Source organism: Bos mutus, chromosome 24 (assembly GCF_027580195.1).
Source record: "Bos mutus isolate GX-2022 chromosome 24, NWIPB_WYAK_1.1, whole genome shotgun sequence".
In the NCBI taxonomy this organism is placed as follows: Eukaryota; Metazoa; Chordata; class Mammalia; order Artiodactyla; family Bovidae; genus Bos; species Bos mutus.
This window is the reverse complement of record NC_091640.1, coordinates 37,072,094-37,088,962: the sequence shown is the minus strand read 5'-3', so window position 1 is coordinate 37,088,962 and position 16,869 is coordinate 37,072,094. Positions and strand designations below refer to the sequence as shown.

At 35.0% G+C, this 16,869-nt stretch overlaps 1 protein-coding gene across 1 annotated transcript in view; it reads right to left on the bottom strand.

The window, feature by feature from the left end:
* SMCHD1 (structural maintenance of chromosomes flexible hinge domain containing 1) overlaps positions 1-16,869 on the bottom strand; it is a 126,127-nt gene that overhangs the window by 74,979 nt on the left and 34,279 nt on the right. The window contains exons 6-17 of the mRNA XM_070361992.1: positions 15,451-15,565; positions 15,209-15,328; positions 13,720-13,886; positions 10,168-10,258; positions 9,021-9,231; positions 6,954-7,074; positions 6,692-6,875; positions 4,526-4,720; positions 2,717-2,830; positions 1,805-1,911; positions 1,033-1,115; positions 739-852 (exon numbers count right to left, since the gene is read on the bottom strand). Of these exons, the coding sequence (XP_070218093.1) occupies positions 739-852; positions 1,033-1,115; positions 1,805-1,911; positions 2,717-2,830; positions 4,526-4,720; positions 6,692-6,875; positions 6,954-7,074; positions 9,021-9,231; positions 10,168-10,258; positions 13,720-13,886; positions 15,209-15,328; positions 15,451-15,565 (1,622 nt within the window). The remainder of the gene's footprint in view (positions 1-738; positions 853-1,032; positions 1,116-1,804; positions 1,912-2,716; positions 2,831-4,525; positions 4,721-6,691; positions 6,876-6,953; positions 7,075-9,020; positions 9,232-10,167; positions 10,259-13,719; positions 13,887-15,208; positions 15,329-15,450; positions 15,566-16,869) is intronic.

The window sequence follows — 16,869 nt, the reverse complement described above, 5'->3', positions numbered from 1 at the left end:
AGTGTGTCACAGAGGCCAAAAAGAGAGTACTGCAGCAAAATGAATTAGTCAAACTGTTCAATGCTGCTGAGGCTAAAAAGACATTTATAAGACGAAAGTATACACTACCACTGACTATAGTTTATAAATGTTGGAAATAAACATACAGTGAATAAAATACACTGTATCTGTAAAATCCATAGACCAGACATGCAAGTATATAGTGGTAGAACAGATTATGGAAAACAAGTATTGAAAATACTTTCAGGTGGTCAAGACAAAAACAAGAGACGAGAATTACAAGGTGATTAAAGTTAGGAAAATACAAGATGAGTGATAACATGTAGTTCTTCTTCCTTTAACAAAGAGTGGCTCCCATTTCTCAACTCAAAACAAGTACTTCTCACCCATAGGTTCAGAGACAGTATTTTTGATTTAGAAGGTACCTTAAGGATTATCCAATCTAAATCCCTATTCAGTACAAACTGATATGCATACACATATCTTTATTTTAGCCCATAGCTACCTCCATAGGAATATTCAGAATACAGTGTTAAAAACAAAACAAACAAAAAACCCTAAGAAAACAACTGAGTTTTTAAAAAATGAATTATTCTAACACTTTAGAAACTCTTAACTTCAAAGCACTATCTATCAGATTGCTAGGCCATCAATAATTCCACAAAGATGTTAAAATATGTATATACATTTACGAACAACAATAAAGATCCAAACATACAAATCAGTGTTTATACTTACAGTGTAATATAACTTTGAGCTCAACCAGGAGTTTCTTTGACCCTCCATGACTTGTTCCTGGAAGCTTCTGCATCGTTTCCCCTTTTTTATTTAATATTTCAATTCTTAATGCACCTATCAGTCCAAAATTAAAAATAAGAACATCTTAGTTACACCCAATGAATCTGATGAATCTGCCAGGTCTTCACATAGCGTTTTAATTTTTTATCATTTTTTTACCATGAAATGTTAAGAAGAAAAGCATTTTTTCAGTGTTTAAAATACACACACACATAAGAAAAACCAAAAACATACCAATGGGGGTTCCAGCAGGTCTGATCTCATTTGGCAATAATTCATCTCCTTCAGGCCAAGTCACTGACAGTCTATCAGGGAGTCTATTATTAAAACAGCATATTAATGTTTCATGAAATGTATTAATTATGGTCTTATTTTTAAAAATAAAAGTTACTAGAAACTTTAATAGTTCTAAATTTTTTCCCCAATAGTTAAATCTGAAATTCTGTATGATTAATACACCAAAGCTTTAATCACTGCTGTGGCTACAAAGTAAAACAAAACCTCTTGATGTTAAGAGACAGGAATTGTCCCCATTTTTTGAGATTTTTCTACTAATTTGTAGTACGAGCTACCTTTCGGAGAAAGGATAACTCTAGAAACAGAAGAATTACCAGTGAGTTCAGTAAGAATCAAAATAACTGCATCGTTAGCCGCACAAAAGCCACAGTTTTGTTTTTCGATGTTTTACTTCTTTTGCTCTTATTTTTACCTCTCACCATTTTCTTCTAGTTACAGGCCAAAGTCATTGTTTTTTAACAAACTTAATCATAGTGCTGTTAACAGTGCTAACCTTCCTTATTTTTCTATAAAACAAATACAGGATTCTGTTTTGATAACTAGAGCGCTTTTTTTTTTTTAACAGCAAGAAGTTCGTCACAATACACACATCGAAGACTACAAGTGCCTAAATACAAAAGCATAATGTCACACTCAATAATAACTAAAAGGACAATTCCTCTTCAATTTTCTTGTCATTTTTTACCATGCATCTTGAAACATAAATTACCTTGCCATTTCATCTTCTACATATTTTTTCACAGCTTTCTCAGCAACTGTCCTATCCAGCTTTGCAATTGGCACAGTTTTTATTTCATCATATAGTGCCTGAGGTTCCTGAATAAGCAAAATTTATACCAACATTTCAAAAAGCTATTTAAATTTAGTCACAAGAATATTGATTTCTTTCAAAAAATATTTTTACCCTAATTAAGTAGATAAATCATAATAACTGTTATTATATTACACCACAGTGTTTATTTCCATTTTTCAGATAAACACCCTAGGTCTAATTAAATACCTTCAAATCTTAACAAGAGCATAGTATCAGGAAGGATAAAGGGCCTCCCTGGTGGCTCAGACAGTAAAGAATTTGCCTGCAATGCAGGAGACCAGTGTTCGATCCTTGCACTGGGAAGATCCCCTGAAGAAGGGAATGGCTGCCCATTCCAATATTCTTGCCTGGAGAATTCCACGAACAGAGGAGCTTGGTGGGCTACAAGCCCATGGGGTCACAGAGTCAGACACAACTGAGCAACTAACACTTCTTTATAAGGATAAAGCCCACTCTAGTTTTGTTTTTCATTCTTGAGATAGAAGTCTGGCTCCAATGTTTATGTTTATGAGCCTTGAATGAAATGTGCACTTTAAAATTACTGTAAAATTGGCAATAATATTGTAACATTTGTTAAACACTGGGCACATAGATGTTAAGTTCTACAAACTACTAAAAACATCAAATATGAAACATAAAACATCATGCTCCCACTCCTGTAACCAATGTAAAAGCCAAATACAAGTCAAAATAGAATACCGTTATCTTTTTTTTTTTTTTTTTTAGAATATTGCATCTTTAAGAATTAAGCAAAGTAGTAATACCAAGAGACTTTGAAGACTATTTTGGGTTACCTGGGGATCTTACCATTGCAATTTGAACCTCTCCTCCTGTAGCATATACTTCTCCATCATGATCACCATAGAGAAAAAATTTCACAATGCTTCCATAAAAGAGAGGAAGTGTCTTGATTGTCTTGACCTAACATTCAGTTTTAAAACAAGGATTTAGTATTAATATTTACTTAGAAAAACAGGTTTAACAATTATTTAACAGAACTATTTTATACAAGGGGAAAAACCCAGAAATCTATTATTAGAAAAATTTAATGAAAAAAGCATTCTATAAAGTTATATTTGTGAAGCTCTCCACTTATTTGTAACATCTTTGAAAAGACAGTGGCTTCTTCATATAAAAATGTCATAGTTATGCATGTGTCTAAAAGGTCCATAATACCTTCAAATGAATGCAAGCTGTCGCAAATCCCCATAAAATGTTGCTTGCAGGCTGTGAACAGTGACTTACAAAGTTATTGTTTCTTTCAATAAATTAGCTCAAAATTTCTCTCTCTCTCTCTCTCTCTATATATATATATATATTTTTTTTTTTTCCTTACCTGGCCTGAAAACACCAGGAGTAATTTCCACTAGTCCAATTCAAAACTTCTCAACTATAAGGACAGCAAGAGTTTACATCCAATCTATCTCTCCAGCCTCATTTCACTTCTGAACTATTTCTCTTCACATATAACACTTTGCAGTAACCTAGTTCTGCTGCTTTTCCTGATCACTCCCTCCTTGTAACTTTCCACTTGACTTCACAGATACCTTATTTTCCTGGTTTTCTTCTCTCTCACCATCTTATCCCCTTCTTTCTCCTGTCAGCTCCTCCTTTTCAGTTTCTAGCTTCTAACTGTTGGAAAAGCAGGCTTAAGCCACACTCACTACTTCATGGTGACCGCATCTGATTCCAAAGCTTTCACTATATAATGATGATAGTGTCACATTTGTGGGTTTATTACTACCTTCATAATAAACCCACTTCATAATAAACCCACTCTGGGCTTCCCAGGTAGCTCAAAGGGTAAAGAATCTGCCTGCAATGCAGGAGAGACCTGGGCTTAATCCGTGGGTCAGGAAGATCCCCTGGAGAAAGGCATGGCAACCAATTCCAACATCCTTGCCTGGAGAATTCCATGTACAGAGGAGCCTGGTGGGCTCCAGTCCATGGGTTCACAAAGAGTCAGACACAACTGAGCAATGTAAAGTTAAGTTAGTTATCTTCATAATTACCTCTGTAAACCTGAGCCACTACCTCTTTTAAGTTCCACACAGAAGTCACTTCATGCACAAAGAACTGCGTGATTTATTCTCTTATTCCAGGCCCATCTGCAGTCAGAAAATTCTCTCCTTCTAAACTATGAGAATTCTAGTTCTACTAGAGAGAGAACTACTCATTCTCTCTCTTTATTTTTAGGTCATCTGTATTTTCATGCCGTAAGAGCCTGAAGGCAACAGGATACCCCTAGATCTCTATAATCTCCATAATGCTGTCAACAGCACAGTAACTTACAAGCTGCAGACACTAAAAAATTTGATGAAAAACCATTTCTTCATATCACATTAAAAAAACACACTAAATTCTCTATTTGAGTAAAGTGAAGTATAAGAAACAATAAAAATTTTGTTAACTGAGCCTTTGGCAAAAATCATTTTGTTTTTTTCCTTAATGTCCTATTAAATTACATAGTTATAATCAATTTGGCCTTGCCTTTCTTTTCTGGCTCCTAAGGAGGCAAGACTACATACATTATTTTTGGTTGTTGACAAATTCTAATAACTCTAATTTAGATTCAAATTCTACTAAAAATTAAACCTAAAAATAAGTTAAACTTACCAGCTGTCCTGCTTTGTATATTTTTCCATCCCATTCTATCGCTGAATAAGTGGCCCAGGGGCCCTGCTTTTTAGAAGGAAGATCAGGACGTGTAATTACTCCTTTAAAAAGGGTGAATTTTATTTGTTTGTCGTACTTTTCATGGCAGTCCTTCAGCCATAAAGCAAACTCTCTGTCAATTTTCATTCGCTGCTCCTGTAAAATTTTAAAATGTTCCACAAAACTTAGCTACTCATAAACAAATACAACCACAGACACTTCTTGTTCAATTCATGTTTCCTTCCAAATACCCACCCACCCCAGAAAAACGAATAAAAAACTAAAATATTTTAATGGCTCTTTCTCCTATACAAATTTAGATTTCTATCAACACATTACTAAAGAAAAATCTCTGCTATCATCCTTGGTCCACAGGGTCTGCCATCATCCTTGGTCCATAGGGTCGCAGAGAGTTGGACACGACTCAAGTGACTGAGCACACACTTGGACCTAAGACTTCAATGGTCAATATCAACATAGATTTCCTTCCCTATTTTAAACCCTAGGATACACTCCCCCCACCCCCAACAAAAGATAAACACTGCGTGCCTTGGAAAAGGAGAACTGATTAGGGGAAAAGGGTAAGTGGAAGCCTTCTTAATGTGAAACACGCAAATTCCAACAGGGAAATAAAAAGCTTTATATAAATTAAGCACAGATTTAAACACATACTTAAATATAGATATGGTATATCTATGGTATTAAAATGTCTTAGGGGGTTATTTGGGAGAGAAAAGTTTAAAAAGGTTCTTTTATAAGGTGACAGTGAAAAAAAGGTTGAGAAATAAAGCTATGGCAAAACATATTTAAAAAAAATTATGCTTTATACATTTATTCAAAAATAGATCATAAAATAAAATTTGCTTTCTTGTAATACATAGGAAGAAAATGTGTTATGGCTTATCATTCTTCACTCTGCTGAGAGACCCTAGAGATTTACACTCCAGTGTAAGCTACTATATACTGGTTTAATGCTTGTCTTCAGGAGGAGTAGGGGAAGATCATCGCATTACATGTTTTCACAGAAGACAAAGCGTAAAGTCACAGAAGTTCGTTTTCTCTGTACACCTTACTCCACAACCCACCATTTCCAGATGAAAATGGGGCAAAATTAAAACTGATTTCAGCTTAAGTTTTTGCAACTTGAAGTCAGATGACCAGTATATTAATCATTAAAAAAAATTAGATTTTAAAAAGATTAGATTTCTTATTAAAATAAGAAATACATGTACATGGTAAACACCAAAAAATGGCATATATTTTTCAAAGAAACTTTCCCCCTAATCTGTTCCCAGGTACCAACTCCTTCCTGAATCAGTAAATTAGTGTTGTCACTTTGACAACTTGACAACAGTATTAAAATTATTAACTAGGAATGAGACTGTCTGCCTACCAAATTTTTATGCTGTATTTCAGGCTCAGCCCTCATCTGTATTAGATAAAATTACATCACATTCAGAATCCTTTTTATTAAGAGCAAAATGAATGTCAACATGTTATAGGGATATACAAATACTGTGTCATATATTGTGTTTACTGTCCAGCAACTTTAAGTTTAGAATAAATGCACCCATCTCTTGGCAACTTAACATTACATTACTGAAAGAGTAGCATCAAGTAAGTTTCTGAGGTGTTTAGGCAAAAGGAAAGTACACTAGCTCCATTCAACTTTTTAAAAAAATTTATCATTCTTTTTCTATTGATTAAAGCAGATTTTAATAGTGATCAATCTCAAATTACCCTTTAGCCCAAAGTATTTCACAGTTCTACCTAAATTTTACCCCCAAAGTTAGATTAAAATTGTATATTTAGGTTACTAATATACAAACAAAGCCTCTCTATTAGATACAATTCTTACATGCTCTTTGCAAACAGACATGCTTCTGAAGATTCTATTCACCATGTCAAAGTATTGATGAAGATCTGATAAGTTTTATCCCAGTAAGAGCTAATCAGTTTGAAATTTTTGAGTGAACACATAAATGCTCATGAACTAAAATTTATATTCTTCTGAGTAAATAAAATGAAAACTATGCAAATTGTCAGTACAAATCTACAAGTGACTTTTGTTGAACTTAAAATAGAACACTTCTGCAAATATTCAAAACTTGATATTTAAAGTCATACCTGTCCGTTTAAAATCCTTGTAAAAAGGGTGTTCTTGTCTTTCAGTTTTAGCTCAAGATCCATAAAGGTCAGTTTATTTGTGCTGACCTGGAATTTGTCATTAGTGAATAATGCACCAGATATCCTATTGTAGCACTCAAAAGGCGCAAGTCCTCTCTTCTTAGGAGGAGTACACCAGTCAAAGCTTGAATAAAACAAAATACTGGTTAGTAAAAAGATAAGATCATAAAACAATGTAATCTCAGCAAAAATCAGAACTTACTCTTCAACAGATGTATATGGTATTAGCCGTCCATTCCAAAAACATTCAAAAATAGGCCTTTTCCCTCTTGCTGCTTTCTCAAGTATGAAACAATCGTCATCATCATCTTCATCTTTTAATTCTAGGACAAAGGAACAAGTGGAACAAATAATTTTTACCACTGAGAAATCAATTTCGATAAATGAAATGTTAAAGCTTCTTCGGAGAAACGGTAACAAAAATTCTTATGATCTTTAACACTGTGTTCTGTAAAACCTAAAAGTACCTTTATTATGTTTGCCCTCAAAAAGGCAGATTTTCAAAGTGGCTCCACATTACCAACAGTGATTCTCATTAAAAAGTAATAATTACATACTCATGAATCTGCGTTAGGATTACCATACTAGCTACTGAGCCTGCCATGTGAAAAACCTATTTATAAATACGGGAGCTTGAATCTTCTACCTAAATCATGTCTCACAACTCTGTTGGAACCAGCACACTCACATAAAAATCATCTGGAAAATCTACGATGTCTAGGAACAGCAAGTTTGCTTAGCTTGGACAAATTAATAATACTAATTCAAGTTTACATTATGATACAGTTAGAGTTATATCCAATGTTATAAAGCACAACTGTCTACACATTTCTATGTTTAGTAATACCTTTTCATATACTCAAATAAATTGGATTCAAGCATTATGATCCTGATATAGCAATATCTCAGTTATTCTGGCATTAAGTCATTCCCCCGACCCCCAATAAAGTCTTTTTCTCCAAAAAAATCTTCATAAGAAGTTCATAAGTAAAAGTTCCTTCCAATCAAAACATTTCACTTGCTCTTAGAGAACCCCTCTGATCATCATTCAATTAATTGGCTATTATTTTAAGACATCATTTTTAAGAACTTTATCTTTTTATCTGTAAGCATACCAAAATCACAAATGACAAATGAAAAACAGGCCAGAGACTGAATGGGAGGCAGAGTCACTAAGTAATAATATGTATGAACACTTACTAAACAGAGTCGGGTCCTAAACCCCTACAAGTCTATGAGGCAAGGATTATTATAAGAATTATTATTTCCCATTTCAAAGATACTGAAGCAGTAGTTTGTCAAATTTTGCACAATAGAAAGTGGCAAAGACAGGATTCAAACCAGGAAATCTGGTTCCAAAACACAATACTAAGGATATACTAAGAAATCATTCTGAATGAGAAAATATAACACTGTTAATCTATGAAAATTGAATGTGATCTCAATAATCCCATTAGGACATTTTTATTCAGTACAAAGTGATTCCAAGGTTTATCTAGAAGAGCAAAAGATTAAGAATTATGAATTTTCTCAAAAAAGAACACTAGTGTCTTGTCCTACTGATATCAATATACACTATAAAGGACAAGAGATTCACTATAAAGGACATGTTATTCATGTATAAAAACACAAAACATATCAATGACTTATAGCAAACAATCTGGGTTCTATGTACTTATGGGAACTTTATATTATTATGAAAGTGATATTTATATATAACATTCAAAAATTGGTACTAGGAAACTGAAAACCCACATGGAAAATATTAAGTTAATCCTAAAACAAAAAAGATTACAGGTATATTAAAGATATAAACATAAAATGATAAAAGCTACAGAATCTATAAAAAAATTATAAAAAAATGAGATGTACAGAAGCCTTTCTGCAGCAAGGCCTATCAGAAAGCATAAAGAAAAAAACCAATGCGACTACATAAAGTTTAAAACTACTTTATAAATATCTACAAAGATAACAGGAAGACAACATGGGGAGTATATAAAGGAATACTATGTGGTACATAGCTAAAAGTTCAGTTCAGTAAGAGAAGTACGATATAAGAACATGTAACGTTTCTTAGCACCACAGCTTTATTTATCTGGGTGTGAATATACACAAAAATTAGCAATTATAAAAACTACAACTACCTTAACAACTTAAGACCTGCATGAGGAAAAAATGTTTAAAATTTATCTAACCTTAAGCCTAACTAATAATTATGAAAATTAATCACAACTTTGTATTTTGTAGCTAAGGTAACAGATTAACATACTTGATGGAAAGCATGGATCATCAGGGTAGGTTTCTCTATCATATAAGAAAGGGTGATATCGGATAATCCCTTCCACTACACCATCTCCTTCAACATGAGCCTTGAACTCAAAACTATCAGCTGCTGTATTTATATACAATGTCTGCATGTCATCTTGTATTTCCCTCAGGTTGATAATCTTAGGTGTCTTCCCCTTTTCAAACATAGAAATCTAAAATAAAAATAAAATAAAAACAATTAAATTTGACAGCGACTGCACTTTTGTTCTCATCTATGATCCAACAACAGAAAAGCAAAAACTATTTTTATTTGTATAAATAATCATCTAGATTAACAAAATACATATATATTTCTATCTCAGTTAAATAGGTCTAAGGAGCATCTTAATTAAGAAATATATTACCAAAAAACTGAAAGTAAGCAAAGAAAGCGCTGAAGGATATGTAAGTCACGAGTTTATTTCATTTAAGCTTTCCTGCTGGAGGTGTGTCTGTCTGTGCACTAAGTCATGTCTGACTCTTTGTGACCCCATGGACTATAGCCCACCAGACTCCTCTGTCCATGGAATTTCCCAGGCAAGAGTACTGGAGTGGGTTGCCATTTCCTACTCCAGGGGATCTTCCCGACCCAGGGACAGAACTTGCGTCTCTTGTGTCTCCTGCACTGGCAGGTGGATTCTTTACCACTGGCATCACCTGGGAAGCCCTAGAGGTAGGAAGTAGGATGAAGACATACATGAAATTCCGCCTGACATGTGGGCAAGGATACTGAGAACTCAACATTGAAATGTTCTGTTCTTCTACATTTTACTTTACTTATTTTTTTCTTATTAAGAGATTTCTATGAACAAAAGGGAAACGATTTATATCTTTTCTTCCCTGCTTTTGAGACATGACATTCAGTAATGGCTCATATCTCTATAGAAGACAAAGAAAATAGAAACCAGATACTAGGGTAATAAGATATCCAGAAAAGTACACCTTAGGAATTATCTCTTTACTTAGACATCAAACTAGAGAAGTGGTTTGGTAAAAGACAAGGACAGAGAAGTTGCCTATTTACTGATTGACTTTTCTTATCCAGATTAACTTGGAACTAGAACACAGACCTAATATTTCACAATACTTAAGAAAGAATTTTATCTTACTTCAATATCAATGTTGTTGAAAGGTCCAGCTTCCTTTGATGTACGCTGTTCATTCCCTTTTGGACCATGGATGTAATAATGATAAATATGCCTAAAATATAAAAGAATAACTTTATACTTTTAATTCACATAAAACTACAGTTCATCCAATATTCTACCAAAAAAAACTTTATTACTACTATTTGGCAGTACCTACTAGGTGCCACGCACAATATTAAGCATTTTTAAACATAGTAAACCACATAATGGTAAAAACAATCATGAGATTCAGGTATTATTTCCCCTCATTTTATAAATACAGAAGTTGGGAATGCAAGAAATTATTTAATTTACTTAAGGTCACAGAATTACAGTGTGAGCAGATTCAAGCCAAGTCTTTTCAACTTCAAATCCCACATACTTAAAGTGTATTTTACAAAAAAAACCTACAACTACAAAGTGAAAGTGAAGTCGTTCAGTTGTGTCCTACTCTTTGCGAACCCATGGACTGTAGCCCACCAGGCTCCTCCGTCCATGGGATTTTCCAGGCAAGAGTACTGGAGTGGGTGGCCATTTCCTTCTCCAGGGGTAAGATAGCAACCCAGGGATCGAACCGAGGTCTCCCGAACTGCAAGGTAAGAGGCTACAATTCTACTTGTCAGGGATTTTCTAGAAAAGACTCAAGTATCAGGGAGTATACACAATTGGGTATTTTTAACTTATGTCCCCAACATGAGAGTATCATTCTGTCTCATCTTTTTTCTCCTGTAGAAATGAAACAATCTTATGCCAATACTCCTAAAATTAATAAATTCAACATCATCCCATCAAAAACCACCACTTCAGAAATTTTTGCTATTTTGGAAAATGTTTAAAAAGATTATACTCTGGGGAAATTATTCACATATCTCCAAATCACATAGCCCATCTGCAATCATTTCTCAAGCAGTAGTATTAAATATTCCTTAATACAAACTTTATCTTTTCAGCTCAGTTCAGTTCAGTCGCTCAGTCGTGTCTGACTCTTTGCGACCCCATGAACTGCAGCACGCCAGGCCTCCCTGTCCATCACCAACTCCCGGAGTTCATTCAAACTCACGTACATCGAGTCGGTGATACCATCCAACTATCTCATCCTCTGTCGTCCCCTTCTCCTCCTGCCCCCAATCCCTCCCAGCATCAAAGTCTTTTCCAATGAGTCAACTCTTCGCATGAGGTGGCCAAAGTACTGGAGTTTCAGCTTTAGCATCAGTCCTTCCAAACAACACCCAGGGCTGATCTCCTTTAGAATGGACTGGTTGGATCTCCTTGCAGTCCAAGGGACTCTCAAGAGTCTTCTCCAACACCACAGTTCAAAAGCATCAATTCTTCGGCGCTCAGCTTTCTTCACAGTCCAACTCTCACATCCATACATGACTACTGGAAAAACCACAGCCTTGACTAAACGGACCTTTGTTGGCAAAGTAATGTCTCTGCTTTTGAATATGCTATCTAGGTTGGTCGTAGCTTTCCTTCCAAGGAGTAAGCGTCTTTTAATTTCATGGCTGCAATCATCATCTGCAGTGATTTTGGAGCCCAAAAAATAAAGTCTGACACTGTTTTCACTGTTTCCCCATCTATTTCCCATGAAGTGATGGGACCATATGCCATGATCTTCGTTTTCTGAATGTTGAGCTTTAAACCAACTTTTTCACTCTCTCACTTTCACTTTCATCAAGAGGCTTTTTTAGTTCCTCTTCACATTCTGCCATAAGGGTGGTGTCATCTGCATATCTGAGGTTATTGATATTTCTCCTGGCAATCTTGATTCCAGCTTGTGCTTCTTCCAGCCCAAGTTTCTCATGATGTACTTGGCATATAAGCTAAATAAGCAGAGTAACAATATACAGCCTTGACGTACTCCTTTTCCTATTTGGAATCAGTCTGTTGTTCCATGTCCAAATATCTTTTCAAAATTACACTAATTGTCCTAGTTTAAAACACTACTAAAATAAAAAGAAATCACTGAAAATCTTGAGATCTTCCTTCAAACATCTCAGAAGTGTTAACATCATAAGTTTACAAGCATATATTAAGAAAGTGTGCTATAAATAGCTTACCAAGTGTATGTTTCTATGTCATTCTTTTTAAGAACAAGAGTTATAATTATGTTATGTTATTATGTACACTGAGTTCTTTCAGTTAAGAGAAATAATAAAATAGCTAATAAACAGTCAAAGTCCTATTTAAAACTCTTGTGTTACAGGGCCAATAAACATCAATATTCAAGAAAAAAAGGCATTCCTAAAATCAAATTTATTTCTTCATAAAAATTTTTAACTGTTAATATATATTTATGTGCAAAACAGAATCTTAACAGCCCTTGAATAAGTAGAAAAAATATGAAAAGATACCTTATTTTTAAACATGAACTTTGTACAGCATACCCACTTTTGGAGACTAATTCAGGCTAATACAAATTATGGAAAAAATCCAATCTGTATCATATAATTACAGAGGAAGAAACTTAACAACCTTAAATATATATTCTTCTGATTTGATCTAACAGAATATGTACTCCCTAAAAGTTTTCCTCAAGTAGATACACAAAGATTTATTTTTAGATTACTCATTTCATACAGCACATATGCATATTTTTATTTTAACAGACTCAATATATTCATTCAATAAACTTTTACTGAGCAACTACAATGACTCATCGGAAAAGACTCTGATGCTGGGAGGGATTGGGGGCAAGAGGAGAAGGGGACGACAGAGGATAAGATGGCTGGATGGCATTACCGACTCGATGGACATGAATTTGAGTGAACTCCGGGAGTTGGTGATGGACAGGGAGGCCTGGTGTGCTGCGATTCATGGGGTAGCAAAGAGTAGGACACGACTGAGCGACTGAACTGAACTGAACTGAATAATGTAACAGGAAATGTAACACTGGGGATATAACAGTGCACAAAAAACAATAAACATCCCAAGGTGGGAGGCAGATGAAAAGAAAAAATAATAAGTAAAATACATGGATTATAGTCCATGCTGCATAGCAAAAGCACGAAAGGGGGAAGTGGGATTGATTAGCTGAATTGGATAAACTCTTAAGTTTATTTTAAATGTTATCACAGTTGTCAAGAAGCATGGGCCTCTTATTTGTAATGACCAATATATTACATGTGTGCTAAGTTGCTTCAGTCATGTCTGACTCTGTGACCCTATGGACTGTAGCCCACCAGGCTCCTCTGTCCATGTGCTTCTCCAGGCAAGATACTGGAGTGGGTTGCCATTCCCTTCTCCAGGGGATCTTCTTGACCCAGGGATTGCACCTGCATCTCCTGTGGCTCCTGCATTGCAGTCAGGCAGATTCTTAACCACTGAGCCCCTGGGGAAGCCAAGTGACCAGTAAATATTTACAGAATAGAGAACCATTTTAACAGCTAACATCAGAGTAATGGTTCCTATGCTGAGGGAAGAAATGGGATCGGATAAAAGCAGACAGCCAAGAGGTTTCAACGTATTTGTAGTATTTTCTATCTTAAAAAAAGATAAGAAAAAGCATGTCCTGGATCCAATGTAAATACTTACGTTAACTGTCTGGTCCAAAGATGGAAATAATTTTTCAAGTACTGTATGTGTTCTGGTTGTACCCCTGTGATAACCACAGCAGTAAAGCTATCTTTTTCCTTCTCCTCTGCGATAAGATGCTGTAGAAATCTTTCATCATCATTTGTAATGTGACTAGAATCAGACGGCTACAAGAGTGAACATAAGTACAGCAGATTACATGCAGCTCAAATGTAGTTAACAAAGTTTACATCAACCATTAACATTCACTTGGATAATTTCAAATACAGGCTTCAAAAATCTTTTGGAGGAAAATCACCAAATACAAATCAGCTGAGTGTGTGACAAAGCTGTGAGGACAGAGAGCCTTTTACAGAGATAGCTAAAACGGCATACAAAAAGGAGAATCCTATACCATAATGCTAAACCAACTGTAGAATCACAAAGAAAAGGGAAAAGAAAAATAAATACTGAATTTAAAAATACCTCCCAAATTGAGAACACTTACCCTAAAGCGGAATGAGTCCTTGCTTGGGGTACCTACCACTTAACTTGGTCAGAACCAACGCCCAGCCGGTCCACATTCATTAAAACTAGGACACAGCCTGAACCCAGCTGACTTAGCCCAAAGGCACTGTGTTTAAAAGGGAGTAAAACCATCCTGGGCCCCAGTCCACTTTCAGAGAATATCCATAGTTTGTGGGGGGAGGAAGGGATGTGCTTAAGGATAAGAATTTAAAACGTCTCTGCTTTTATTTTACTATGAGCCTGTATATTAAAAATTGCATGCATATGTATGCATATATGTACTATGTAAGTTGCTATACACATAAAAACTTACAAGGATAAAGATACACACTGAACTATTAGGAAAAGTGACTTTGAAATAAACACCATAAGTATTTATAAGTTCCAATTCCTTTTAAAGTTAGACTAGGAGAAAATTCAACTAAATATATCATAAGGACTTTTATCTGGCATTTGAGACTATTTTTATGTTCTTTACAAAAGTTACTTTAGACTCAAAAATTTTTTTAAGTTTTACTTTTAAAAAAGGTTTTAAAATTTGAAAATTTTAAAACGTTTCAAAGTTGAATGAGTAATACAACAAATACCATGTGCTCACCACGATTCAAATTTATTAACATTCCACTTATTAACATGAGAGTTTGAATGCAAATTTAATCACTGTTTTGTATTCTACTTCTGTGATTATTATACAACAAATACTTAAAAACTCAAACTCAGAGCAAGGAAACAGTTTATAATCTTATGAACAATTTCCAGGAAGCTGACTTGGCTTTATGAGAAAAGTTATTTTCTGAAGACTTCAGCCTAAGAAAGCACACAAATGATCACTTTTGCTATTCACAAAATTAAAATTTAATTTGAAAATTCCATATTTTCAAGTTTTTAAAATAACATAAGTATCTTAGAAATTGAAAAAAAATGTTCTTGTCCCATCATCCATCCAAGGTATAAATTTACAATGAGTTAAAATGTACTGTACCTTTCTGTTTCTAATAAATCCGCTATATATTGCCTCTTTATTTTTCTCCCTCTTCTCAAAATCTTCTTTAGAAAGTAAAAGTTCATGAACATCCTGGGAGTCTCCAGGCTTACTTATCATCTGTTAAATATTAAAAAGATTACCTTTTAAATTGACAAAATTTAAAATGAATAATACAATTAGACAGTCAACTTCAAAATATTTTGACCAACTTTCACTTTTAAGAAATCTTTTTTACTTACTCTGGCTGACTGTCCAACAAAGAAAACAGCCTGCTTGCCCCCAACACCAAAATAGGAAATATCACTATTTAAACTGCGAGGTACTGGCAGTGGTCGAACATATCCTGAATGATCACTAAAATAAAACATTACATTAATGCAGTGTTATTAAACAAACGACTCAGGTGCTAATGAAAACTGTTTTAGCAGTTTTATTAAGAGTTAATAAAATGATCCCCAAGCCAGATAATACCCCTATTCAAATGTAAAAGAATCAGAGCCCAAAGCCAAAACAGCATCTAGTCCAAAGGCTCTCAAAGTTTGTTACCCAGGCCAGCTGCATCAGCAAACCTGGAAACTCTAAGAAATGCAAATTCTTGGGCTCACCCCCTCAAATCAGAAAATTTCAAATATCTGTAACTCTACAGTCTTCCCTTTAAAATCCTTTACTCATTCAAAACTCATTAAAATACTGTCTCATGACTAGTGGGAATTACAACAAAGAGATTCTCATTTCCATGTGCTTCTGCTCTGTCATGTCTGATTCTTTGTGACCCCATGGACTGCAGCCCACCATGCTCCTCTGTCCATGGAATTCTCCAGGCAAGAATACTGGAGTGGGTTGCCATGCCCTCCTCCAGGGGATCTTCCCAACCCAGGGATCAAACCCAGGTCTCCCGCACTGCAGGCAGATTCTTTACTGTCTGAGGCACCAGAGAAGCCCTCTCATTTACAATGCATCATGACAAATGAAGAGCTGAGACTCAGCCTCTGATTGCAGCATAACACCACTGTGGAGAGCAGGCATCCCTGGTCTCTTGAATACAGGGAAGATCTCCACGGACAGTTTCCCAATATAAGACACCCACAAAACTAGGGTGAGGCTGGAACCGCAACACCAAGTGGAAAGGTCAGAGAACAGAGCTGGCACAGCTGGAAAGAACAGATACACAACAGAATAAAAAAAAAAAAAAACATGAAAAGTATCAAGTGGGACTAAAAACAAATAACTAAAAGATAATATCTTACACAAGTTTAAATGCAGTTCAAGAAAGAGAGGAGAGAATGAAAAATAGCTGCAAATATTCTCAAATCACTAAAAGGCATAGATCCACAGATTCAGACCAAACGAGCCCAAACAGGAAACATAAAAAGAAATCCACTTCACAGTGAATACTAAAAACAAAACAGAATAACTAGAAAACACACTGAGAAGATAAACGGCTTCGCAGGCTTTGACAGCAACAGTGTAAGACGGTGGAATATTATCTCCAAAGGGCCAAGAGAAAATGTCAGTATAGAACTGTGAACTAGGGCTAAATAAAGAATTTACAGACAAAAACCAAGGGAATTTACCATTAAGAGATTTGCTCTAAAGCAATGTTCCTACAAGCACAATCTGACACACAAGGGAATCATAATATTATCAGTACACAGGCT